The sequence below is a fragment of the Opisthocomus hoazin genome, chromosome 15 (assembly GCF_030867145.1).
Source record: "Opisthocomus hoazin isolate bOpiHoa1 chromosome 15, bOpiHoa1.hap1, whole genome shotgun sequence".
NCBI classification, from domain to species: domain Eukaryota; kingdom Metazoa; phylum Chordata; class Aves; order Opisthocomiformes; family Opisthocomidae; genus Opisthocomus; species Opisthocomus hoazin.
The window spans coordinates 376469-401426 of NC_134428.1; the positions used below are offsets into that span (position 1 = coordinate 376469).

Consider the following 24958-nt stretch of genomic DNA (forward strand, 5'->3'; position numbering starts at 1 on the left):
GGGAGTATCACTTTAGCAGAGGCCTGGAGGACAGCTGGGCCTGCAGCGAGGCTTTGCTGGGGAATTGGAAGAGTCAGGACTTGCCTACTTTTTCAAAACTCAGTGTCTGCTGTGAGATTAGATTCCTGCAGACTTGTTCCTTCAGGAATGTGCTGTTACTGTTCGGATGCCCGGGCATGGCAGAACAGCACCTGAGGATGTTCTCGAATAGATACTTGTTTTTTTTGGTGTTGTAATATTTCTTAATTGGTTATTAACTTCGATCCAGTTGGGGAACAAAATGGCTCTGACTTTGATGGGCTCTGCAGAGCCTTGGCACTTGAACAGCAGAGCTGAGGCAGCATGTGAGCCAGCATGTAGTGTTTGTTGCTTGAGGCATGAACTCTGTGTTCACTGCTCCCCCACTCCCCTGCCTGCACTCTTATCAAAGTCCTTGTAGATGGTGTTTATGCTTAGGTTATTTTGGTCAATCTGCTGGGCTTTGTTTTATTCAAACAAGCTCAGGTTTGAATGTGAGAAGCACCTCTGCTTGCACACTTGTAGCAGTCCCGTGAAGCACGTAGGGATATTTACACAGTGCACACAGTTACCCCAACCCTGATCGTAATACATCAGGCAGTGAAAGCAGGGCGGTCTTCCCGTTCCCTAGTCCGCCTTAGGAAAAAGTTTTCCTGGAAAAGAGGGACGTGTGGGTACCTTGGATGCAGGTGAGTAATCCCATGTCCTGTAACGTGCTTTGCAATGCTCCAGGCTTTTATCTGGGTCACGCGCTTGCGGCCGTGGAGTATGGTGGGAGTGCTGGTTGTCGCTGAAATAGGACCCCTCGTCTGCCCGGGCAGAGGTGGAAGGGGAGAGGTCTGGTGAGGTTCAGCTGAACACCTTTGCTTTGCCCCATTCCTTGCGTCCAGGGTTATGGCCAAGAACGTCTTTATCGTGTGCATAAATTGTTTCAATTTTTCTCCACTAGGCGTGAAAAGGTCGTATTCCCCACCTTGGTCATGGGTAAATGAATTCATTTGCAATGATAAGCTGCATGCGTTTTAACTCAGTGCTTGGAGGTGCAGAGTCGGTGGTTCCAGGAGCAGGTGCCTGGGATCAGCTCTGGTCCCCAGCAGCTCTTCGGTGCTGGAGGCTCCCTCAGCCCAGGCTTACTGGGACCAGAGGGACCACTGACAGCAGCCCTGGACTGTAGAGCCCAGGCAGGGGCTTCCTGCTCTCCCCCACCCCTCTCCTCTCACTCCAGTTTTAAGCCCACCATCTCCCTGCTCCTATCAGCTCCCCACGCTGGTCCACCTTCTCTGTGCAGGGACCAGCCCCAGGGCACCAGTGCCAGCCTTGGCCTTACCCAACGCCATCACTGCCTTGGGCCAGGGGAGCAGGTACTGCACAATGGGACCTCCGAAACAGGAGATTCCACCGCCCAGCAGAAAGCCCAGACCCCGCTGAAGGCAGCTATGGGGCCTCTGCCTGGGTCCCAGCCCTGCAGGTCAGCAGGAGGGGACTTTGGACTCTAATGGCAACACAAAGGCTCAGCCCTGACCAGGCCATTTACGCTGTGTTTAGGTCAAAAGAGAAAAAAAATCCCTGAGCAAACAAAAGCGGAAGAAGGGTAAATGCAGCTTCCAGTCATATTCTTGTTTATTAAGGTCTACGCCAGCCTCAGGAGATACCTCTTCCTGTAAGTAAACGTAGCAGGCGGCCACATCTATAATGAATAAATTTATTGTCTTACAAAAATCATTGTCTAGAAATATGGGTATACAAGAAAACAAGATATTTGCACTCAGATGCCTGGTGGTCAACAGCCACTTTGATTAAAAGTATCCAAACACACACACCAAAACCTTTGTGACAGATGTTAAAGCTTTTAACCAAAAAAGGAAATCCACGGTTTTTGAGTATGTGGCAGAGGAAGGTTCCTAGTTAACACTGATTCATTGTCACTAATATCAATAATACCACTTGGACTAGAGAGGTACGTGATATGAAGCACAGTCAAAATACATTAAATCATTGTTATATAGGCAAATTATATATGCAACATTGTCTTAGTACTGTAGTGTCTAAGGCACTTTCTGTAATGTCAGTTTTTCAGCTATTTAAACAAAAAGAATGCTAACTACTCGCTGTAATACTGTTCAAAATTAAAAAAAAAAACAAAACACAACAACAAAAAGGATTCACATCCACTGGCATGTCAACTCCTAGGCAGGCAACATCCATCGCTGAACCCCTGTCACCGCCGGCTCCGCACCCGCCCCGCGCAGCCCCGGAGCCGCTCCCGCCGGAGCCGCCGCACTGCCTCGGCCTCCACGCACCGTGCAGCCGCTCGGCTCTGCGGCTTGAAGGCTAACTCACTCGGCCCTAAATTAATAAATTAATTTCGCCTGCGTTGTCTGTTTGTTTTCCACTGGTGTTCACATTATAGTAGCCTTAATATATACACAGATCTGTCGGGCGTGGTGATAGCGGGTCTCTACAAACGCAGAAGTACTGTACAGATGAGGAACGGCGATGCTGTTTCAGTTTGCCTGTACTGCAGGAACGCTAACTGATGAAGCAGGTGCTGAGAACACTTCAAAAGGGTATTGCAGGTTAAAAATGGACGCTACTCGTTCATCCCTACATCTCCCTCTAACACTTCCCAAGGCCTTTTCACAGTTCACTCGCTGATTGTGTGCTGATCACAACAATTAGGAGAAAAGAAAAAAAAAACATACAGGTGCAGTTTGGTCTTCAATGATCCACCAGACTCGATACAGCCACGGGCCGCCTGAGCACAGGAGAAACGGAAGGATGCTGTCTGTACAACAAAGCATGCATAGTCATGACGACGGGTCTGCCCCAACCACCTACCCTCTGGGAATGAAGTTTCCGTGTTGATAAAAAAAAAAGTTCCATCCTTCACATGATGCTTTATAAAATGGCTATACAATGAGTATCTGGAAAATAGATGCACTGAACAGAGACAATTCCATTTTATTTACTACAGGAAAAAAGCAGTTGTAACTATATCTGAAGCAGGGTACAGACGGGGCTCTACTCGGCGGGCGCCGGCTGCGCTTCGTTCACGTCGCTGCCTTTGCTCTCCACGTCGTCGTCCGAGAGCTCCAGCGAGGCCCCTTCGAAGTGCAGCTGGCGTCTCCCAGATCGGCTCGAGGAGAAGGTGATGGGGCCCCCACTCCTGCGAACAGCAACCAGACAATCCATGAAGGGTCGTGGCTTGCCCACAGCCCACGGCCCCATGCTGGTGGCTGCTCCGGGAAGACCTCCGCACTGAACCATGGGGGAACAGTTTGCCCCCAGCCACGGGGCAAATTTCACACACAGGGTCTTGAAACCCCTTCTCTGACCAAGGAGAAGACAGGCTGTGCGCAAACATTCCGGTATTCTGGTATTCCTGCTTAGCGCGTACCATCATCTTAATTTTGCAAGTCCCAAGCAACCTAAAATATTGCCTCTGTACAAGCACCGAGCACAGACCAAGTCCTAAACACAGCAGGGTCTCTAAAATAATACCAACTACTCGTTTGTGCAGCGCTGCGCTGCACCCCTCCTGCCGCTCCTATAAGCCTCTCTCTGCCCCCGAGATGGTTTTGTTCTGCAGCAACCTCACCACTGCTGTCTCCCATCTGTACTCGGTAGAGACCTTGATCTCCAAGAGCTGCTCTCAAGGAAAATGCTGAGACATTCCCACTGGAGTGGGTATGGGAAAAAAAGGGGATTGGTACCAGCCACTGGAAAAATCACAGAACCACAGAATGGTGCGGGTTGGAAGGGACCTCTGTGGGTCACCCAGCCCAACCCCCTGCCCAAGCAGGGTCACCCAGAGCAGGCTGCACAGCACCGCGTCCAGGCGGGGCTGGAATATCTCCAGAGAAGGAGACTCCACAGCCTCCCTGGGCAGCCTGGGCCAGGGCTCCGTCACCCTCAGAGGGAAGAAGATCTTCCTCGTGTTCAGCTGGAACTTCCTCAGCTTCAGTTTGTGCCCGTTGCCCCTTGTCCTGTCGCTGGGCACCACTGGAAAGAGTCTGGCCCCGTCCTCCTGACACCCACCCTTCAGATATTTATCAGCATTTCTAAGGTCCCCTCTCAGCCTTCTCTTCAGGCTGAACAAGCCCAGCTCCCTCAGCCTCTCCTCGTAGGAGAGATGCTCCAGTCCCCTCACCATCCTCGTAGCCCTCCGCTGGACTCTCTCCAGTAGCTCCTCATCTTTCTTGAACTTGGGAGCCCAGCACTGGACACAGCACTCCAGATGGGGCCTCACTAGGGCAGTGTAGAGGGGAAGGAGAACCTCCCTCGACCTGCTGCCCACACTCCTCTTAATGCACCCCAGGATCCCATTGGCCTTCTTGGCACCCAGGGTACACTGCTGGCTCGTGGTCAACCTGTTGTCCACCAGAACACCCAGGTCCCTCTCCGCAGAGCTGCTCTCCAGCAGGTCCGCCCCAGCCTGTACTGGTGCCTGGGGTTGTTCCACCCCAGGTGCAGGACCCTGCACTTGCCCTTGCTGAACCTCATCAGGTTCCTTTCTGCCCAACTCTCCAGCCTGTCCAGGTCTCGCTGAATGGCAGCACAGCCTGCTGGTGTATCTACCACTCCTCCCAGGTTGGTGTCATCAGCAAACTTGCTGAGGGTACACTCCGTCTCTTCATACAGGTCACTGATGAAGTTAAACAAGACTGGGCCCAGTACTGACCCCTGAGGCACACCACTAGTTACCAGCCTCCAACCAGACTCGGCGCTGCTGATGACAGCCCTCTGAGCTCTGCCATTCAGCCAGTTCTCAATCCACTGCACCGAGCACTCATCCAGCCCACACTTCCTGAGCTGAACATCCCTAACACCAGCAGCGCCACAGCTGGATACTCCCCAAGGATGCACTGCGGAGAGTCTGTGGGCACACGAGGGCTCAGACAAACCCTGCCCACCGCCACTGGCACCACCTACCTTAGGCTGTTCTTCAGGGTGCTGACCTCCCGGCTCAGGCCCTCGTTAGCCTCTGTGGCATCGTCCAGCTCACGCTGAAGTTTACGTCGGGAAGCATTTGCACTTGTGGCTTCCTCTTCAGCCTCCTCCAGCTGGCGTTTGAGCTGCTTCATTCTGGCATTTGCCTTTTCCATCTGAAATATAAACCCAGGCACTCAGGATCAAACTAGACAGCTGCAACGCCACGACCAGGAGTTAGCCAATGTCCTGTCCACCCAGCACTCCAGCTGGAGATGAACCAGCACAGCCTCACTGCAGATTCCAGCCCGGGCTCCTGGAAACACTGCAGAGCTCCTGGGTCTGGGAGACCAGGATGCGTAACGGACCGTCACATCAGAGCTATCACGGGGAGGTTTTGACCACTGGGAACTACTCTAGTGGTTTAGTCATCAAGATAGATTCCCCAACATCTTTTCATTAACATGCTTCTTAGCAAGCCCTTTCTACTTAAAGTATGATTTTATTTACCTTTTCTGAGAAATAGGCCTCAAAATCTAAGCCCTTCCACCTACCTGCTCCTTGTACTGGTCTGCGTGTCGACGCTCATCCTCCACCTGCATGAAGACTTCCTTCAATTTCTTCTCCGTACGACGGACCAGTTTGTTAGCAGCTGCTCTTTCCCTAGAATAATCAAAAGCCGTCATTTGTCCCAGTACTTGAAGGCCAGGAAGACAAAATCTGTTCCTTCTGAAAGGCTCTCGCCTCATGGTGTAACTGATACTTGAGTTCTCCTAACACGCCTGCCACCATCAACAGCAGCAACAGTTTTAGCGTGCTGGTGCTTGGCTGGGATGCAGCTTTGAAAACATGAAGCCTTAGCACTGGAGCAATACCAGGATGGTATGCAGGCTCAAAAGAGGGATATCAAGGTGCTTCTTACAGAGTTATTGCTAACCAGTAACATGTTCCTCCCATAGAGCCAAAAGCACAAAAAGAAAAAAGATTGTTATAAGACCTTCAGACTCTGGGAGGAACTAGCTTAAAACAAATACATATATTTGGAGGACCAAGATGACAAGGATAGACAGGAAGAGCTCACTGCAGAAAGACTTCTGCAGAGTACAGGATTCATCTCAACCAACTGAAGCTGTCACACCTAAGCTCTTCAACTGGCTTCCTCTAACCAAAGAGACCAGGTGTCTCAAGGCGATGTTTCATCTTGTCTCAAGAAACTTCTGCATCACCTTGTGCATCCTGGGACTACCAGTCAACATATTCACCTGGTTAATGTCCAGAGTTAATTCAGCAGCTTCAGTTACGGAGCAAATAGTTTCTGAAAATTTCAACCCCAGTTACTTTGCAGCTCTCTTGTCAAAATGTGTCCCCCAAACAGTAGGCTTCCTGATCAGAAACCCCAATGCCTTTGCCGGAAGCTCATATCTCATCCCCACAAAAACCTAAGGCACAGAGGTTTCAGACATGGCAAACACAAGCAAACAGATTTTTTTTTTTTTTTTCTCCTTACTTGGCTTCCTGCTCAAGCTGTTCTTCTAGCTGCACAATCTTGGCTTCTAGAGTAGAAATTGTTGCCTTGAACTTCGACTTCACAGATCCCTCCAGTTCCTGCAGCTTGGCTTTCAGCTCTTTGTTCTGCCTTTCTAGCTGCTGCCGTGCATTTTCACTCTTCTGCGCAGCACTCCGCTCCCCAGCTAGCTCAGAATTCAGCGTGTCAACCTTTCAGAGGAGAAGGATAGAAGATCATTTGGTGCTATTCAGATCCTCCACTTATCTGCACACTGAAACATAGATTGCCCCTACAGCATTGCCACCAACGGACTCACCTGCAACGTGGTCTTTCGGAACCGCTCATTGAGAAGCTCCATGTTGCTCTGCTCTTCCTCGAGCTCTTCCTCCAATTGTGCAATCCAAGCTTCCAGCCGGCGCATCTCATCCAGCAGCGCTGACCTAGAAAAGAAGTATTTGGGTCAAGACACGCTCAGATCTGATACAAAGCAACTTGCTATTTTGCTTTTGATACTTTAGACATTCCAAACTGTAACGAGAAGCTACTGTGTAAGCAATTCTCTTTGTAACAAGAAGGAATTTTTATCGGGACAACAGGTCAATACAGAAATTGCAAGCAGGCTACCAAGAACTGCAGCTGCTGGTGCCTGAAGTTGTTCAGATGCACAATTAATACATTTGATGACTCACTTTCCCGAAGCGCTGTTTGCAATCTCATCAGCCAACTCATCCCTTTCTTGCTCAGCATGACGACGAGCTCTTTCAGACGCAGCAAACTCCTGTGAAGGTTTAGGAAATATTCATTACAGCATTAGGAATCTCAAAACTTCTGCAAAAAATTATGCCTTCTAATAACTTCTGGGAGATGCTGTGAAGTGTGATATCGCTGAGGTCTTTTAGTGGATAAACAGAACCAACAGCTGTAAAAGCTAGCAGGACGCATCACCTTGATCTTTCCCTCCCGTAACTGCCACATGACTACTATGAATTTACTTCTCCCCGTCCCCTGAAAAGGCCAGTAACATTCAAGCCCTAAGCAGGAGGAGAAAACCGTTCTGTCACATGCTCTAGTTCATTAAGTATAACGTGGGCACTAAATTAAGCAAATTTTTTAGGTTCCTACAGAGTACGTAGCATGACTGAAAGCAAAGTATAGAAAATGAATTTTTAGCACAAAAGTATAACAGCGCTGAATCTTGTATTGTGAAATTGTATTGAGTGGTAGAAACACCCAGACATTCACCAAGAAGGACACAATCTAATGCACTGCAAGTGCAAGACTGACAAGTTTGAAGTCTGTGAAAGAATGACATGGAGAAGCTCTAGTAAGTTGTAGGTAAAAGTCTCAAACATTAAGTGCAGTGTAAGCTGAGTGATTGCTTCAACCTTTGCAGCTAACAGGGCAAAAAGAGGCCGTCTCTCACACAAGGCAATTCTGTTGCCTTCAAACCTCAAACGTTTAACCTTGTGGCAGACAACGGAGATAATCGGAGATAAGTGACAGCGATATGTAGCACGACTTGGAGCTCTTACATGAATTGCCAACAATGAGGGAACAGATGCCCGTAAAAGAAAGGGATGAGGACCTCAGATAGCAGAGAGATAAACGTCCACAGACTTACATGGTCCACTGAGGTACTGGAGAGATTGTTAGGTTTTTATATACTTCCAGTGACCAGTTTTAGTACTGACAACTGTGCACCACAGCTTCCAGAGACTCTCAAACCACCTTGCAAATTTTAGTGAGGCTTGAAATCTGTTTAAGCAGTAGTAAGGCTTCCCTGCTACCCAGGCAGGGAAAGGAAGTCCAGACTACTAGAAGGATTCCTACAAAGCTATAAGAAGCTCACTAATGACCTGGGGCAGTGAGGAAGAGAAACATCTCCAGGCTCCCACTTTTCTGTTCAACTCACTGAATGGCTTTTTACTTTTTTTTTTTAAAAAAAAAAAACAAACACACTCTGGCCTTCCCCTTTTCTCTAGAAAGAAAAACAGATTTCTTGGATTTCAATCTCACCTCTTGGAGCTGGAGTATTTCTGCTTCAAGACCTTTGAGCTTCTTTTCACTTTCTTTGGACTGTGCAAAGATCTCATCTCTGGATGCACGGGCTTCTTCTAGCTCCCGCTGGTAGTCTTTCATTTCAGCCTGCAATTGGAGAGCAGAGGAAAGAATAAGCCATGATACAGCAGGACAACCACAAGATTTATTAGTAGCTCTGAAGCTTTTTTGCCCTTAGGAGGCAAGACCTTCCTCCTAAAGTGGATTCATTCCACTTAAATATATTTATTTTCAGTTCTTATTTTCATAGAATTATAGAATGGTTTGGGTTGGACAGGACCTTTAAAGATCAGAGTTCTATCCCTCTGCCACGGGCAGAGACACCTTCCAGGCTGCTCAAAGCCCCATCCAACCTGGCCTTGAACACTGCCAGGGAGGGGGCAGCCACAGCTTCTCTGGGCAACCTGGGCCAGTGCCTCATCACCCTCAGAGTGAAGAATTTCTTTCTTATATCCAATTTAAATCTACCCTCTTTCAGTCTAAACCCTTCATTTTCTCATCTTTCCATCACTCACTCCTCATCAGAAATATCCCATTAGAAGACTTCATTTATTAGTAGATTTCTTGTAGGAAAAAACCTCTAGTAGAGGTAGTAGAGATACCTTTGTAGTAGATAGGTAATGCTCTTGCAATTGTCTTGGAAAAAAACAAACCTATTTACTTAAATTGACTGATAAAACCTATTACAAGTACTCAAGGTAAGAAACTTCTCAGTGTAGAAGTACCACAATTCACCATTTTGCACATATAACGTAGAAGCACATACTTATCCTTCCCGTAAGACACTTAACACAGACTGATATCTTAATTCACACAAGTTTGACTTCAGATGCTAAAAGAATAAAGCTAGAGAAACTGCATTTAAGTTGTACCTGCATCTTCGCAATACCACTAGTCATGAGACCACTTATTTCAGGTGCTTGCATGAAAGTGTACAGAGATCAGGTATGAACTCTGTAACTGACTCAGCCTCTGGGAATAGAGAAGCCGCTACTGCTAGGTACCAGCATTTCTTGCTTTAATCTTCATTCCCTTCTCATCCAGCGCCTGGACCAAGTTCCAGAATTGCCCTCATTCAGTTCAGTTGAAGTAGGATTGCCAAGGAATAGAGTGGACAGGGCAGAAAGGCAATGCAGTTTGCTCTATGCTTTACATGGTCTTGCCACGGCCTCATACTCCTGCAGCTTTGGGCCATGGCACTGAAAGCCTTGGGAAAACTGACCTCTACTAAAGACGGAGTATTTCTCTGGGAATGGGAAATAAATCCTTGACACAAGTACTGGATTCTTCTTGCCAATCTAAAAAGAATAGGCATCTTGGAGCTTTTTCAAAGCAACTAAAATTTACTCCTCCTATTTCTCTGGAACATTTTTGGCTTCCTCAACTAGAGGATGTAGCAATCAGCAAGAGCTGAGCTGAAATCAGTAAATTCAAAGATACAAACAACCATAAATTTTAAAGATTCAGCCTCAAAAGCAATCCTCAGTAAATCCTTATGCAAAGCGTTGAAAATGATGACTATTGAATAGAAGTACGTGGGGGACAATCTTAACTCCTTATCAACAAAAGGATGAGAGGAGTTTTGAGCGGCTGATAAGTTCAGGCCAGATACTGTGACGTGTGCCAGCATAGCTGAGTTTGATACTCCTTCTTGCCTTCACACTACAAATGCATGTAACGAAAAGCAGCACCCTTGACAGACTGTCAGCAGGAGGGAAAGTAGCTCAGCTGATTTGCTGTGCCTACCTGGAGCTTACGTAGCTGTTTGCTTGCTTCATCTCGAGCCTTGTTTGCAGCTTCTGTCTGACCTTCCAGGTCTTTCATATCCATCTCCATTTTCTTCTTGGCTGCCACAACAAGAGCCCTCTGTTTGCGCTCATCTTCCAGTTCTGCCTCCAGCTCTCGCACCTGTGAAATCAAGGGATTTAACAGGCTCAAGCTCCAGGAACAGAGCAAACACAAAATCCTAACAAAACGGCTGATGAATCCAAAAGGCCTTTGCAGATCAGAATTAGCATTACTCGATTCGAAGAGCCTACAGAACTCAAGCTACATGGGAAGACACTGCAGACGGCAAAAAAATCCACAAACTGGAAGCAGAGATCTCTGAACTGACAAAAGGAAAATAAAGAAAAGAGCTCAGCATCTGAAGCATTTCCATTTCATCTGTTCAGCTACTTCATGATCAGCTTCTGGCCCAGTACATCTGTCTACATTTAGGTATGACTTGGGGGCAGATGTTGCTAATTCTGATCGAACCACTAAGAGGAAAATACGACATAGAATCACCACACATTCTCAAGAAAAAAAAAAAGAAATAATTCTCTTTGAAACAGATGTGCTACTAGAATGTATACACCAACAACTTTTCTTTTTTTCAAAAGAAAACAGAGAAGCAAAGTATCTAAGAAAGCAGCTAACAAGAACTAAGATGAACTCATACAACAATAAAAGTGAGCCAGAAGTGCCACAGGTTACCAACATGAAGGAATATGTTTCTTTTGAATCAAGCCTCCCTCCTCAGGCCAGGTCAGGAGCTCTTGTCCAGTGCAAGACAATAGCAATTCAGCGTTGCAGGGAACTTCAAAAGCCTTCCAGGTCAATGCTTTTATTTATTTCTAGGAGATCTCTATACAGGTAATTCTCAGTAAGTTTTTGTTTTCTTGTGATAAATCTTGAAATATTAGGTGCTTTTTCCTTAAAGCTTTAGAAATGTTAATTTAGATCTATCTTCTCCTACAAGCATGAAATTTTAAAGGCATTTCTTTAGAATTCTAGTATCGTAAAGCAGATCTGAAGAGACTCAAGTCTGGCAAATCTGGAATCTTTGCTACGTTTTTCATTTAAGAAACTGTTCACTTAATTACAGTCTTTCAGTCTATGTCGGCATCCATGGATTTGTTGCTGTACACCAAACAGGACGGGCTTGAAGGACACCCATGCAGCAACAGCCAAATCTACTTGCATGTTGAGTGCTTTGGAGGCAAGGTACAGTTGAATTGGAGGACCATCACTGGCAGACTAACATGAATAGTGGCTAATCCACAACAAGACCTATTGTATTGTGGGTAAAGATCCGTGCTTGGGACTTCTATAGGATGGGATCTTTAAGCACAGAGTTTTATTTTCCTGGTAGCAAGTTCTCAAAGCCATAGAGCTTTGTCAAAAGAACATCACGCCCTTCCCACTATGAAGCACAGTAAGATACATACTTGTTTAACCAGCATCCTCTTTTTCTCTTCATTCTGTTCATCTCTGGCTTGCAGATCTCTCTCAAACTGGGCTTTCATAGCTTGCATGTTCACCTCCAAACGAAGTTCAGCATCTTCTGTGGCCTGCAGTTCATCTTCCAGTTCCTCAAGCTGAGTCGTCATCTCTTCAACCTGTAGCTCTAAAGTTCTTTTTGATTTCTCCAGTTCATGGACCTAAGCCACAAACATTAATCAGACCCTCTCCAAATCAGCAGTTAACAGCAAAAGTAGACATTATATGAACTCAGTACACTACACTTTGTGATGCTCCAAACTGGACAATCAGAACAGGGAGAGCAGCATCTCTAAGATACAGATTAGAGAACCAAACAAACATCCGTGCAGATGAATGGAGAGATGAGCTGTGCAATATTCACAGAGAAAAAGTAGTAGTAGTAAGACAAGCTCTTAAATCCAGCACAAGTGCCATTAGGCATTTGGCCAGCAACTGCTGCTCTCCAAGTCTTCACATCTTTTGAACAGGCCTCATCTTAATAGAGACCACCCTCTTGTTCTGAGCATTAATTCCTCCAGAATTCTGGGTTACAAATCAGCCTCAAAACGTTCCATATTTGTGTCAAAAACACTTCTCCAACCAGGGAATTTTCCTGTGTTGTTCCCTGTGCAGTTCATAACAAAATAGGGTCTGGAAAGTTACTTACATTTTTGCCCACATCATCTTTCGAGCTCATTAAGTCTTCCATATCTGCCCGCAACTGTTTGTTCTGTCTTTCAAACTCTTCCTTAGCTTCCAGGGCTTCTTCCAAAGTCCGAGCCAGAGACAGTGCTTTGGTTTCCTTCTCCCTTGCCTCTGCTTCAGCACGATCTCTTTCCTCTGCATATCTGGCAGAAATGTTCTTTTCTTCTGCCAGCATCTGAATATAAGAAACAATTAATCCATCTCATCAGTTCTATAATCAGGTCCTTCCTGCCTCAGAGGTGTTTTAGTCACTGAAGTGTTTTTTTTTTTTTTTTTTACAAGCTAGAGATACTTTTTTTTTTTTTTTTTTTGGCAGTGTTGGATTAATTCTACTTCTGAACAAAGACACTGAAGCTGCACTAGTAGGAACCACGTTGTCCAGGTGTGCCGCTTCCTCTGCTCTGGCAGGGGTTACCAGAGACACAATAGAACTCTGCAAATCAGCAAGATACTCCACAGATATCTAGCACTGGAGGTCACGGTACAAGCATAAAGTGAAGAGTTGCTGGAAGAACTTTTATGCTACCCGTACTCACAGTTTGTGTCCGTACTCACATTTGTGAGTGTCGACATGACAATTACCTTATTTGGAACCATTCCGCAGTTCGCTTAGGCAGAGAACTGCTTTTCACCAAATAAGCACATAGGCTGCTCGAGAATTCCCACAAAAGTACTACATCAACTTATCTCTAGGTGCACTGTTTCCAGGTCTAACAAACACTTTTAGATAGTCTTGGCATCTATCTGAAAAGTTGCTATATGTTCAAACCAGCAGGATATATTTGATTCAACTGCAGTAGTTAAGTATGTACAGAGGACAATTTAGATCTGCAGATATCACTGGAAGTGACCACGCCACTGATGTTACTTCTAAAAGTCCTGAAGCTGAAAAATGTATTTCTGTAATTAATTTTCTGCTCACCCTTTTGGCCTGTTCCAGTTGTTCAGAGAGCTCTTCCAGGGCAGTAGCATGCCTCTGCCTGATTTCCTGGATCTGTGCTTCATGGTTTTTGGTTTCCTCTTCAATTGCTTTCTTCAGTTCAGCTACCTCCTGCTCTCGCTTTGTCCTAGAGGAAGCATCAATAGTTATCAAAAATCAACATTTTAGTCTTTTGTAAATTCAAGGTGAATTTTAATGGTGCCTGCTTATACAGACACATGATCTTACCTCAGCTCTTGCTGTGCTGCAGTGGTATCCAAGGTATCTTCTACTTCAGTTTTTAAAGCCTCCAGCTCTTCACTTAAATCTCTTTTCTGCTTTTCCGCCTTGTTGCCAGATGCCTTCTCAGATTCAAGATCCTCCTGCGGTTCTGCAATTTGAGCCTGCAACTCTCTTATCACTTTCAGTGCGTTGTTTTTCTGAACTGCTTCTTCATCACCTCTGTTAAACAGAACCACAACAGTTAATGATATTTCATAGCTTCAGATCTCTTCTCATAAGTCTAGTATAAGTTATGTACTCGAAAAAATAACTCATCTTTCCCACTTGAACAAAATCCACCTCCTAAAATTTCATAGACAAAGCCACTACTGCACTCTTATTCTCAAGATCCTAATGAGCACAGTGCCCCAGGTACTACAGATGCACTACTGGAATGATCAAGCTTTCCAGTTTGCATTCAGGTATTTCAGTTTTGTAGACCTCAACACTCCCAAAAATGCACCCTTGTCTGTAGGACTGTCTCTTCCTGCAAAGTTAGAGATCATTACTCAGAAAACTCAGGTGGTGTTTAGTTTATAACATGTGGCTGCGAGACTACCACACAGATCTTTGATTGAGTTGGACAGACATTATCCAGTATTTGGACCAACTAAGAACACTCTCGACGATTACATGTTTTTTCCCCCTCCTGAGGCTGAACTCTGGGAGACTAAAAAGCTTCCAGAGCCAAAGTGCTATTAAGCCCTGATGAAACATTGGTTTTGGAGCTTTATAGAGCAAGGATGGTGATGAAAGATTGAGTTCCTTTTTTGCCCTGTCTACGCAAAACACACAGGTGTCTGGAGATGCTGTAGTACAAACATGAACTGGCTTCTGCTTGAACACTCCCAGTTTTAACTCATCAGTTTGCAGTCAGCTGAAATTCTGTCTGGGAAAGTAGGTTTCTACCACACTTCTGTAGTCATAAAGCTCCATCATGATCCGACCTAGCAAGAGCAGCCTGCAGTTCTTCCTCTTTCTTGGCCAGCTGGATCTTCAGTTCTTCAATCTGGGCTTGCAGCTCAGCTATTTGGTCCTGTAGGTCTGTTGTTTCACCATCAAGTTTTCTTTTAGCTTTTTCTAATTCTTGACGGGTCTTCTCCTCCTTTTTTAAGCCCTCTATGGAAGTAAAGGATTATATTTGTAAGCATTTTTTTCCTGTTGTTATCCTCAGAAGGTTCAGGGGCAGGGCAATGGGACAGCAAGAAGGGTGGGAAGTTTAATATACACTGTGTCAATTCTTTCTCCAGACTGCAGCTGGAAGGGTGACTGGGAAAGATGAAATAGCAAAGTAGAACTGCATGATTCAGATAGAAAGTCAAGAAAAAGTTAATGACTGGAGAAAAAAGTTTGAAGTTAGGTAACAAACATAATCACATGTTGACAGAAAAATAAGGAATAGAATCTAACAGAAGAGCAGTTTGAGCTGCTCGGCCAGGTGATCGCAGACATCAGGATTCAAAAATGAAGAACTACAGACTGGAAAAAATTATGACTTGCATAGTTGTGGAAGGGCTAGGCTAGACTCCAAAAGGTCTACTGGAAAACAGTGTAACTTAAAGAAAACTTGGATAAACATTTTTTGCAAGTATCTGTACCACTAACTCACATCCCATTGATATTTAGCAAGACTTTGCAACCCTGATAGCCTCCAGTAATTTCCTTGTGTAGCCAAGATACTCCTGCCCTAAGGTATTTCTTTGTGAAAACCATCCAGTTATCAGTGCCCTAGCAATAAAATACATTTAGATGATCTGCCTGTGGTCTGATTAAGATAGTTATTGGCTGCATTGTCTACAGTTAGCTAATGACCAGGTATGTAATATATTGAAGTCACAGGAAGGTTTTGCTTAGCATAGCATTAGCACAATTCAACATCTATTAGAATAAATGTAAGTTATTAGACTTGTTCAATACTTTGTGGGTTCTCAGTGCAGGGGTTTCTCACACCCCTCCTAAGCCTGCTACAAGATCAGGACATCTTCTACATGGAAACGGAGCCATGTTCAAGAATCATATCTTAGAGCTACCGAGGGGTATTTGGGATTTTCCAGACAATCTGAAGTAACATTGTTTTTCTCTAAACAGCTCCTCATTCAAAAAAAAAAAAAAAAAAATAGCACTTTTCTCTGTTTTTACATTGTATTTCTGGCAGGTGACAGAAGAGTGTCATAAGACACAATTTCGCAATGGGGAAAACTCACAGTAAACTGAATTAGTGGGGTTTTTTTTGGGTTTTGTGGGTTTTTGTTGCCCCCCCCCCAAATTTCAGTACTTACCAGTGTCAAGACCCTAGCAGAGTGACCTTCATGGCTTCTTGAATTGTCTCAGAGAGTATCATTTTACTGTGCTTTACTAGCCAAGCAGTTGCATGCCTTATATTTAAGCTTTAATTTCCATTTCTAAGGTCATCACTCTGGGAACAGCACCATAACCAACCACATCTGTCAAGTATCTTCAGAAACACTAGTCCCAATTTAAGTACACAACTACTCAAGCATTGTTTTCCAATGAGTACAGCTTACTTATGCCCATCTTAAAGTCCCTGAATAGGCTTTTTAAATAAAAGGTACATCAATCATCTATTATTCATATTACTTCAATACCTTCCTACACAGATAAGACTAAACTTTGGTATTTTTCCATAAGCGCATCAGTATTAAAATATGTAGTAAGACAACCCATAACAGTAAGTGAAAAAAATATTTCCAAATTAGGGCAGATAGCAACATTGCCTTATATTTTGCAACTTTGGCTTGGCAGTATATTAATGTTGCACAATACCTATTTACAACCATAAGTAATTAAAAAACCCACCATAACATCATGAAAGGTTACATATAGGGCTAATCCAGTCGTGACAACACAGGCAAAACAATCAGAAATAAATGGCCAAAGAAATTGAACCATTTTAGATAAACAAAGCATCAAGAAAGGCAGAACAATTCAGATTTGCTTATTCAAAAAATATTAGAAGACTAATGAATGCCTACTAACGTTTTTCCAGAAATGTGTTGTTCTAATGTGTTACTATAGAAAAGTGTAGAGCCTTCCCAAGAGACAGATGTTTTACCTTGTTACTAAGGGATGCATGCAACAACATGAATTTCTGGAGTGTATCATTAAATAAAATGGATTCTCAAAAATGAAAAGCTAACAAATTAAACACGAGAAAGACTGAGCAGCCAAATGCAACAAGGCTTGCAAGCAATAAATTATTCTTTCAAGATTTAGATAAAAGCTATTAAGGTATCTACATATAAGGTTACACTTAGCAGACTGGACCAGATACTGCATACACTGTAATAAGTGATCCACTCCTTTCTCGCATGATGTACAACTTGTTAACAGGCAAAAGTAGCAAGAACAAACCTTCCAAATCAGTGATCATCATTTCCTGTTTGTTCTTGAATTTGGCCAAGTTTTTGGCCTTTTCTTCTTCTTCAGCCAGCTGAGAAGTACATTCAGCAATTGGATCCTCCATCAGCTTCTTTTTCTAGCCATGAGAAAGGGGAGAAAGAATAACTTCTACAATAGAATTTGAACCACAGAATCACAGAATTGTAGGGGTTAGAAGGGACCTCTGTGGGTCACCCAGTCCAACAACCCTGCCGAAGCAGGGTCACCCAGACCAGGCTGCACAGGACCAAGTCTAGGCAGGTCTTGAATATCTCCAGAGAAGGAGACTCCACAACAATAGTCTCTAAGCAACACAAATAACTGAATATACAAAATCCATACAGAGGTTCTCATACACCAGATATAATACAGATTTCATTTCAAGTGACTGACCTGTCAATACTACGGATCAACTGGAACCGTACAGATACATGAACACTTGTTTTCCAAGAAAGCGAGACTTGGAATTGAACACACAGAAGGTCTGGTTTTAGCACAGCCTTTGTTTTACACTTTTGGAAGTCTGTTTGCAATGAACAACAGTAGCTATGATAAACACTGTTTCCAGCTCTTAGGTTTGGAAGACCCATGGAATTGGAAAGAATGCATGGCAAATATCTCCCTTTTAAAGCTCTCAGTGTCTCAGCTTCCACTTGGTCAAACCCCACAAGTCTTCAGGCGCAAACTCTATAGATAACGCAACAGCAGCCTGAAATGCTTTGAGAGCTATCACTTGGTACTACCATCACTTAAGAGCAGAATCTCCACCACGCATACTGGTCTCACCTTCAGAAATTTGGAATTTTGGTCCTCCAACAAACAGAAAGGGGGGCTTGCAAGACAAGCAAGACTTCAATTAGTCAGACTGGCCGGGCCTCCAGCAGCCCTGCTTTCCACAGTTTTGACAAACAACAACAAAAATAAACCCACAACACCAAGTAACTGTCTCGACAGCCTTAGTCACTGCAAGGTGTTTTTCTACGGATAAGATCATCACTATTTTTCAAAAATCAAAAAGGTTATGAAAGAACCAAGAGGAAAGCAATACTTACAGAGCCTGTGGCTTTGTTTTTGCCCTGTACTTCAAGTACTTAAGAAAGGCAATCCTACAATCGAGACAGAAGCTTTCTTTCAAGAATTACCGTCCACATGAGAAGCAAAGTCTTAAAAAACTGGAATACCTTTAACTTTTGCCAGAAAAAAAGGGTAAATGGAACATGAGTGTAATAAAGCAAAACAAAAAAATCCCCAAAATCCAAATTTGCAGTTTCTGCAGAAACGCAGAAATTTTCAATTCCCCTATTCCCTCGTCTCAGTCAGCAAATTTAACAATCTTGAGCTTCACACCGGAGAGCCTAGGGAGAAAACGCGGTGGTGAAACTCAGACCACAAGAAATTTTCACACCAAGAGAGACGCACACTTCTTCCGTTTATGTCTACTAATTTAAATAACTAGCAACTAGCACTGTTTTAGTGAAGAATAACAGGTTTTGACAGAGTTCTGTAAAGCAGCTAGCAAAGGTTTAGTTTACTCAGCTAAGTGATGTGAATTTTGCAAAGCTGCATCATACCTGCTCAGAAAACAACTCAGGATCTAAAAATAAGGTTAGATGTTTCAGTATGAAGCTACCGCTCCTTCCGAAATCACTGGAGAAGGATAGGTACACCTGGGAACATAAGAGGCATTTCTTTTGCTTATCTTCAGACAGGATAGACTGCTTCCTCAGGGTGTCCATCTCTGTCCTCACTTAGAAACAGAACGGAACATAATCAGACACACACTTAACTTCTGTGTTTCAATTAGGGCAGTTAAAGCTCATCTGGGAAATCCTCACCAAGGGGAGCTTCAGTCTGAATGAGCCTACCCATGATCCTGTACTTCAAAGCCAATTATATTTCTTCTGAAATTCATAAAACAGATTAAACAATTTAGTATTTCAGCTACAAAGGCAAATGCAGTCACTGAAAGCCATCATTAACCTGCAAGTACCAGTAATTATGTTACGGTTGAACTCGATGACCTTAAAGGTCTTTTCCAGCTTAAGTGATTCTATGCTTCTATTTCTGAAGCTTAAAACGGCACCACCTAGAAACCTGAATTTTAGTGACAATAAGAGTGGGTTTGGGATGTGAAGGCTTTGAGGAGCAGGGAAGTGAACAAAAGTCTAATTCCATTCACCTGAACCAGAGGTACACAGTACCAGAATGCCTAGAAGTGGATACAGCGGTGGTAGATGGATGCAGTTATTTATAGAACTTTACTTCACACACTACCACGATGGAACACACCTGCCCATTTCAGGTATCTGACCATGAATAGGGTCCAGGTATGTCCACAGTCCAGCTTAGAGTAACCCCCTTAACCTCACGCAGCCTGGAGAACCTGCAAGTTCATGGCAGCCCCCAGGCAGTGAGTGACAACCAGCACTTTTCCTTCTTTTGGAAAGCTGTGTATGCAAACTTTTTTTTAGTTATTTCTACATTTTGCACTGACTTCCCTCCCCATTCAAAAACACAAAGTTTCTAAACTAAAGCAGAGCCCAAGAGTCAGAATTAGGACTCATTTCTTAACCATATTAAAGCAGCTCTAACACATGCATTAACATGATTTCATTCTTTTCTCTCTTTCCCATGCCACTTAGTGCACACAGGATTGATGAGCCACAAAGCCAAGTAGTTTAGAAGACTCTGTTTACTCCCTACCCTCCTTGCTTAATCTGTCAAAACCCCTCTCTGGACACATGAGTCCCCCCCTCCACTCACCAGTTACCTGTCCTTGTTCTCTTCCTCACCCTTTCATTCTAAATAACCTTTTCTCCACACCACCTGAGTCTACAGAGGAATAATTGAGAGCAAAGGCAAGAGAGGCTTCTATGCTGGCCTAGGAGCATGGGATAGCTGACCAGACCAACAGACACCAGTGTGGGTCACCTTTGGTCTGAGATGCCCAGGCTAAAGCACAATGGTTGCCTTTAGAAAGCTGGTCCATGTATGACCTGGTTAACAACCGAATAAACCACAATATGCCTGGTGCAGATAAAATATGCAGATTTACTGGTAAAGTTCGTAACACTACCGTCCCACTCCCCCCAGATTCATTAGAGCGCAGATGTGTTGGATGTGAAGCTAAAGCTTCCAGTTATTTACAACAGATATCTTCCATCTTTTCTCCCTTGCTACGCACCAACTAGAACTGTACACGTGTTAGTTCTGATGCTCAACCAAGCACACTGCAAACAAGGATTCAGGCTCGCTTTCATTCCACCTTCAATCTATAGATGAGCCTGTTCATAACTCACTGCCATGTGCTTCTCCCTGCTCTCCATCACCTGGCTCTAGAAAGCCCAGACTCAATTCCTAATTTAAGGGACTACCCTAGTCTCACCTAGCTCTGCCAAGCCCCACAAGCACTAAAGCTTCTCTTCTACCTTTTTACCACCACCACCCACCCACGCTTCCTAGCACTGTGCCCAAGACAATACCTTTAACATTCTTTGTGATTAAACAGAAATGAGACAGTGTGGCTACAGATTCAAACACTCAAAAACTAGGAAACGTTAGTATTCAGGCTGTTGGGCGCTGTAATTCCACCCTCCGTGGTTACGCTGTGTTACTGGCTCCGTTCCCCACAGGACCCCTGCCTGGGGATGACGTGCCAAGGGCTACGCAGGACTCCTCTGCAGGCACACAGCCACCAGCTGTGATGAAACAGGGCGGCTGGGAAAGAAAAGTGTCACAGACAAACAGCTGAATGCCAGACACAAGAAGGCTGTTGAAGGGATGAGTAGAGGTCCTATGTGATGCTCCTTGCGTAAGCCAAACATTTCACAGCCAGTGCCGCTGGAGAACGTACATGGTGAGCATTTGTGGCATGGCAGACCATTACTGTTACTCTGGCCACGGCCTGAGGTGTCAAACTGGGGGCTGCGTTTGTTTGTAATACTTCTACAGCACCCTGTAAAGGTTTGCCTGTCAGGCAAAAGAGACAAAGTTAACCCTACACTTCAGAATGGTGTCGGGAAGATAATTATTCATTCATCAGCATACAAATTGTTCATAAAAAAAAATCCATGCAACTTTCAGAAGTCTCAGTAATATGCATAGCACTGATAATTATTCGTTACAGGATGGATAAAAGTAAATCCATGACTTGCTGTCTATTTAACAAGCCTGTTTAGCATCATCTTTGTGCACAGGTCAGTGCAAAGACTGTACAGATGGATACTACGGATCACCACCAGCCCTCTACAGTTTTCTAATATATATGTGAACAGGAACAAGTTAAGGCTGCTTAAATATAACCAATTCTGACACTTCCTAACTTTTGAGTGCTAGGTGTGTAGATTAGACATTCTTCATCTGCAGTATATAAATAAAAATTAATTGTTACAGAAGCGAGACTCATTTGTATTTTCAAAACGGTTTAGGTTACGTGAACATTTTGCATTTTTCATAAACATATACTTAATTCAGTGCTTACTATAGCAGTGCATTGAATGAAGCGCACAATCAAAGTATCAAACTTCTATTCAGGACACTACCCTATTCTTTTTACTGTGTCTGAACTATGTTTTACAAAGAATAAAAACTTTTCCAGTCTTCTTCATCGTGACAGTCTTCGATGGCTCACGAAGCAGCTGATTACACCCACCATCTTAAACTCCTGTCCCATTTGATCACGCTGCTAAGTAGAGAATTAGATTCCAGTTCAACCAGCAACTTAAACAGAATTAGCCAGCACTGCATTAGACTGAGCAACTCATCCTTCCCTTCACCAACATCTTCCACCCCAGCTTTTTTCTGTGCCTTCACTTCATATCAGTTATGCAGCCACGCAACAAACAGAGGAAACTTGTTTCATCTAAAGCCAGATGGACTTCATTTCTTCCCCATGAGGGTGATGAAACACTGGTCCAGGTTGCCCAGAGAAGCTGTGGCTGCCCCCTCCCTGGCAGGGTTCAAGGCCAGGTTGGATGGAGCTGTGAGCAACCTGGTCTGGTGGAAGATGTCCCTGCTGATGGCAGGGGGGTTGGAACCAGATGATCTTGAAGGTCCTTTCCAACCCAAACCATTCTATGATTCTATGACTTTCAGAACAGTAGTTTGAGCCTGCAGTCTCCAAGCCCAGTGGGTGGCCACAGGAATTGTTACGATGACAAAACTCAAAAAGGGGACTACTTTTAGCACAGGTACTGGCACAAAGTGCTTATGGAAACACAGCCAAACAAACAAAGAGTACTTCTTAAACCCCTGTTTTTGACTGTTTAAGTGGTTAAGCACAGGAAAAGTTTTGCAGAAAGTTTGTATAATCTTCGTCACACAAGGTTTTCAAAACTCAGCTTTAAAGGGAAGCATATTTTGAAAGGAGGCTCGACAAGAGGCTCACAGAAGTCTCTTCAACCTGGTGCATTCCAAGCTGTCAATAGTGTGTTTAGAAGTACTTGGTATACAAACTCTGTGCAGTTCCATTCTCTGCATAATTCCCTTCCCCCCAAAAAAGTTGTAGGCAATTATACTCCTGTAGAAATTTTAAAAACACTAGTTTTGTTCAAGGCTGCACAGCCATAAATCCAAGAATATTTATAAATCAAAACCCACACAGAAAACAAGTTCTGAAGGATGACTTTCTAAATAGCATTCTGCAGAGCCATGTATTCCCCTAGCACACGACAATGCTAATGCTGCCGACACTCCAGTCACAGCATCCTCCTAAGACCTCCAAATCTATCTGCAGAGCAGTCTTTCCCTCTCTCCAACTTCAAATTCTTGCATTTTTTTCTTCACAGACTGGTCAAAAGTCCTCTCCTGGTTTTCTAGGAGTTTGCGTCTTGACACATTCCAGAATATCTTAATATTAAGTGTTATACACTAGAAATTACAGAAGCTGATGCTTCTGAGTCTGATATAGTTTGAAAACTTCCAACCACATACGCCAGTATCGAATATAGCAAGCCACTTGCTTCTAGCAAGTTGAATTAATATTCCACTGCAAAGAGATCCGAGTGCTCATAGCAACAGATATTCAAACCCATCCATATCTCGTAAAGTAAAACATTGATAAAAACTCATTGTGAATTTTGAAGTCTAGCAGTAAATCTGAAGAAAGTTCTACATAAATCAGTTAGTGACAAGTTACCAAAAAACCCAAGACTCTGACATAAGTGTATATGCTTTTGTCTGTAATGTACTAAAACTAGAGCTTTTTATTAGCTGCTCGCTTGTAGACATATCAAGTCTACAGCAGTTTTGAAGCTTGATGATTTTTCTTATCTAGAAGATAATTTTTGAAAGAACAGAAAGCTTGTTCACAAATATAGTACTGAAAACTGCATCTGTGGGAACTAAATTCACTAAGACTTGCCCAAGTTAATTAAATTTTTGGAAAACTGGTATACACTGCATCAGAAAGCTTTGATACCGTTCCTAGTTACAATGGTTGCATAAAGCCTTTAATTTCAGAAGAGAAGTTAAACAGCTAACATCAACTGGAAATTTTAATGTAACTGCTCATTTCAGTCCCTACTAAAGAGAAAATAACAGTTGAGAAAATTATGTGGATTACATTACAGCTTATCATTAATAAAAAAGTTATGGTTTTTTTAAATGCAAAGATGGTAGTTTTCAAAAAGAACAATAAACAAATGATAAAATATCCCAACTTACAGGAATATTATGGTCCTTTCTTCCTTTATGGGAGGAAACAACAGGAGCAAGGTATTGAATAACTTTCTTTGTGTTTTCAGTCTTCCCAGCACCAGATTCACCTCTGCAAAACATTTCAGACATTTTCCTTAAAACTGATTTTCAACAACTTATGAAACCTTTGTTTAAAGCAACCTCATTTCATTCCATTTACGGCTTTGACTACACAACAGACCTTCACTGTCTAGAACAAAAAGCACTGATGTTGCAGGGAACTACATGGTGTTTGTTTAAAATAATTTCTTCATCCTAAAGATCATCTTAGCATTAAGATGTTGATACAATGCATCACATTAGTTCTCGCACTGCGAGAACTGGCACCCTTCCACCACCACCCAGCTAGCCGTTAATGTCACTAGCAGATCAGGGGCTCCGCAGAACGTGCAGTGTAGTGCTGCGAGTCACGTAGACAGAAGGACACAAAATGACACATGCAAAGAAAGCTTTAAAATTCAAAGACAGACTTCTCTTCCTCTTGCTACCTTTGCACAAAGTCTACTGCAAGTTAACAATATTTGCAAAGATAAACATCTGGAGTATATTAGGATGGTCAGATGCAGTTAGTGTCATCTGTCCCATTACAGATCATATCTGTGACTTAAATTGCTGAAAAACTGTTTCGGTTTCGGCTGCCGCCTGCAACAAAAGCGCCACGCAGCCGCCCCTCCCCCCGCCGGCATGCGGAGGAGAATGAAAAGAAAGAGGCAGAAACAGGTGGGTCGGGATAAGGGCAGTTTAACAGAACAGCAAACAGAGGGAAAACAGGAACAACAACGATACAAATAAGGAGAAAACACAACAACGAACCGTACAACCCAGACAGCCGCTCTCCCGAAACAGGACCGGCGCTGCGTCCCCCCAAGCTGCGAGTGCCTTCGCGCCGCCCCGCCCCCCCCACCGGAACCCAGCGTGACGTCTCAGGGTGTAGAACACCGGGCTCTGTTCGGCTAGGTGGGGTCAGCCCCCACCCCCCGGCTGTGCCCCTTCCTGGAGTCCGGTGAAAATTAACCCTGTTCTGGCCGAACCCAGGACATACAGCACTCAGCACTGGCAGGACAAGGCAACACCACCACCTCTTCCTGAACTGCTAAATGAGTTTCTGGATTTTAGGGAAGTCTAACTAGTTTGAAATTCCTTACTGAAATCGCACTGCGAGAACTGGCACCCTTCCACCACCACCCAGCTAGCCGTTA

At 43.9% G+C, this 24958-nt stretch overlaps 1 protein-coding gene across 1 annotated transcript in view; it reads right to left on the reverse strand.

The window, feature by feature from the left end:
- Positions 1-3039: 3039 nt before the first annotated feature.
- LOC142363298 (myosin heavy chain, embryonic smooth muscle isoform-like) overlaps positions 3040-24958 on the reverse strand; it is an 83776-nt gene continuing 61857 nt past the window's right edge. Inside the window, exons 2-16 of the mRNA XM_075436810.1 lie at positions 17850-17895; positions 17037-17160; positions 14612-14783; positions 13632-13844; positions 13392-13530; positions 12426-12635; positions 11725-11937; positions 10259-10420; positions 8471-8599; positions 7144-7232; positions 6771-6894; positions 6455-6663; positions 5502-5610; positions 4951-5123; positions 3040-3184 (exon numbers count right to left, since the gene is read on the reverse strand). Coding sequence (XP_075292925.1) covers positions 3040-3184; positions 4951-5123; positions 5502-5610; positions 6455-6663; positions 6771-6894; positions 7144-7232; positions 8471-8599; positions 10259-10420; positions 11725-11937; positions 12426-12635; positions 13392-13530; positions 13632-13844; positions 14612-14783; positions 17037-17160; positions 17850-17895 — 2257 coding nt within the window. The remainder of the gene's footprint in view (positions 3185-4950; positions 5124-5501; positions 5611-6454; positions 6664-6770; positions 6895-7143; positions 7233-8470; positions 8600-10258; positions 10421-11724; positions 11938-12425; positions 12636-13391; positions 13531-13631; positions 13845-14611; positions 14784-17036; positions 17161-17849; positions 17896-24958) is intronic.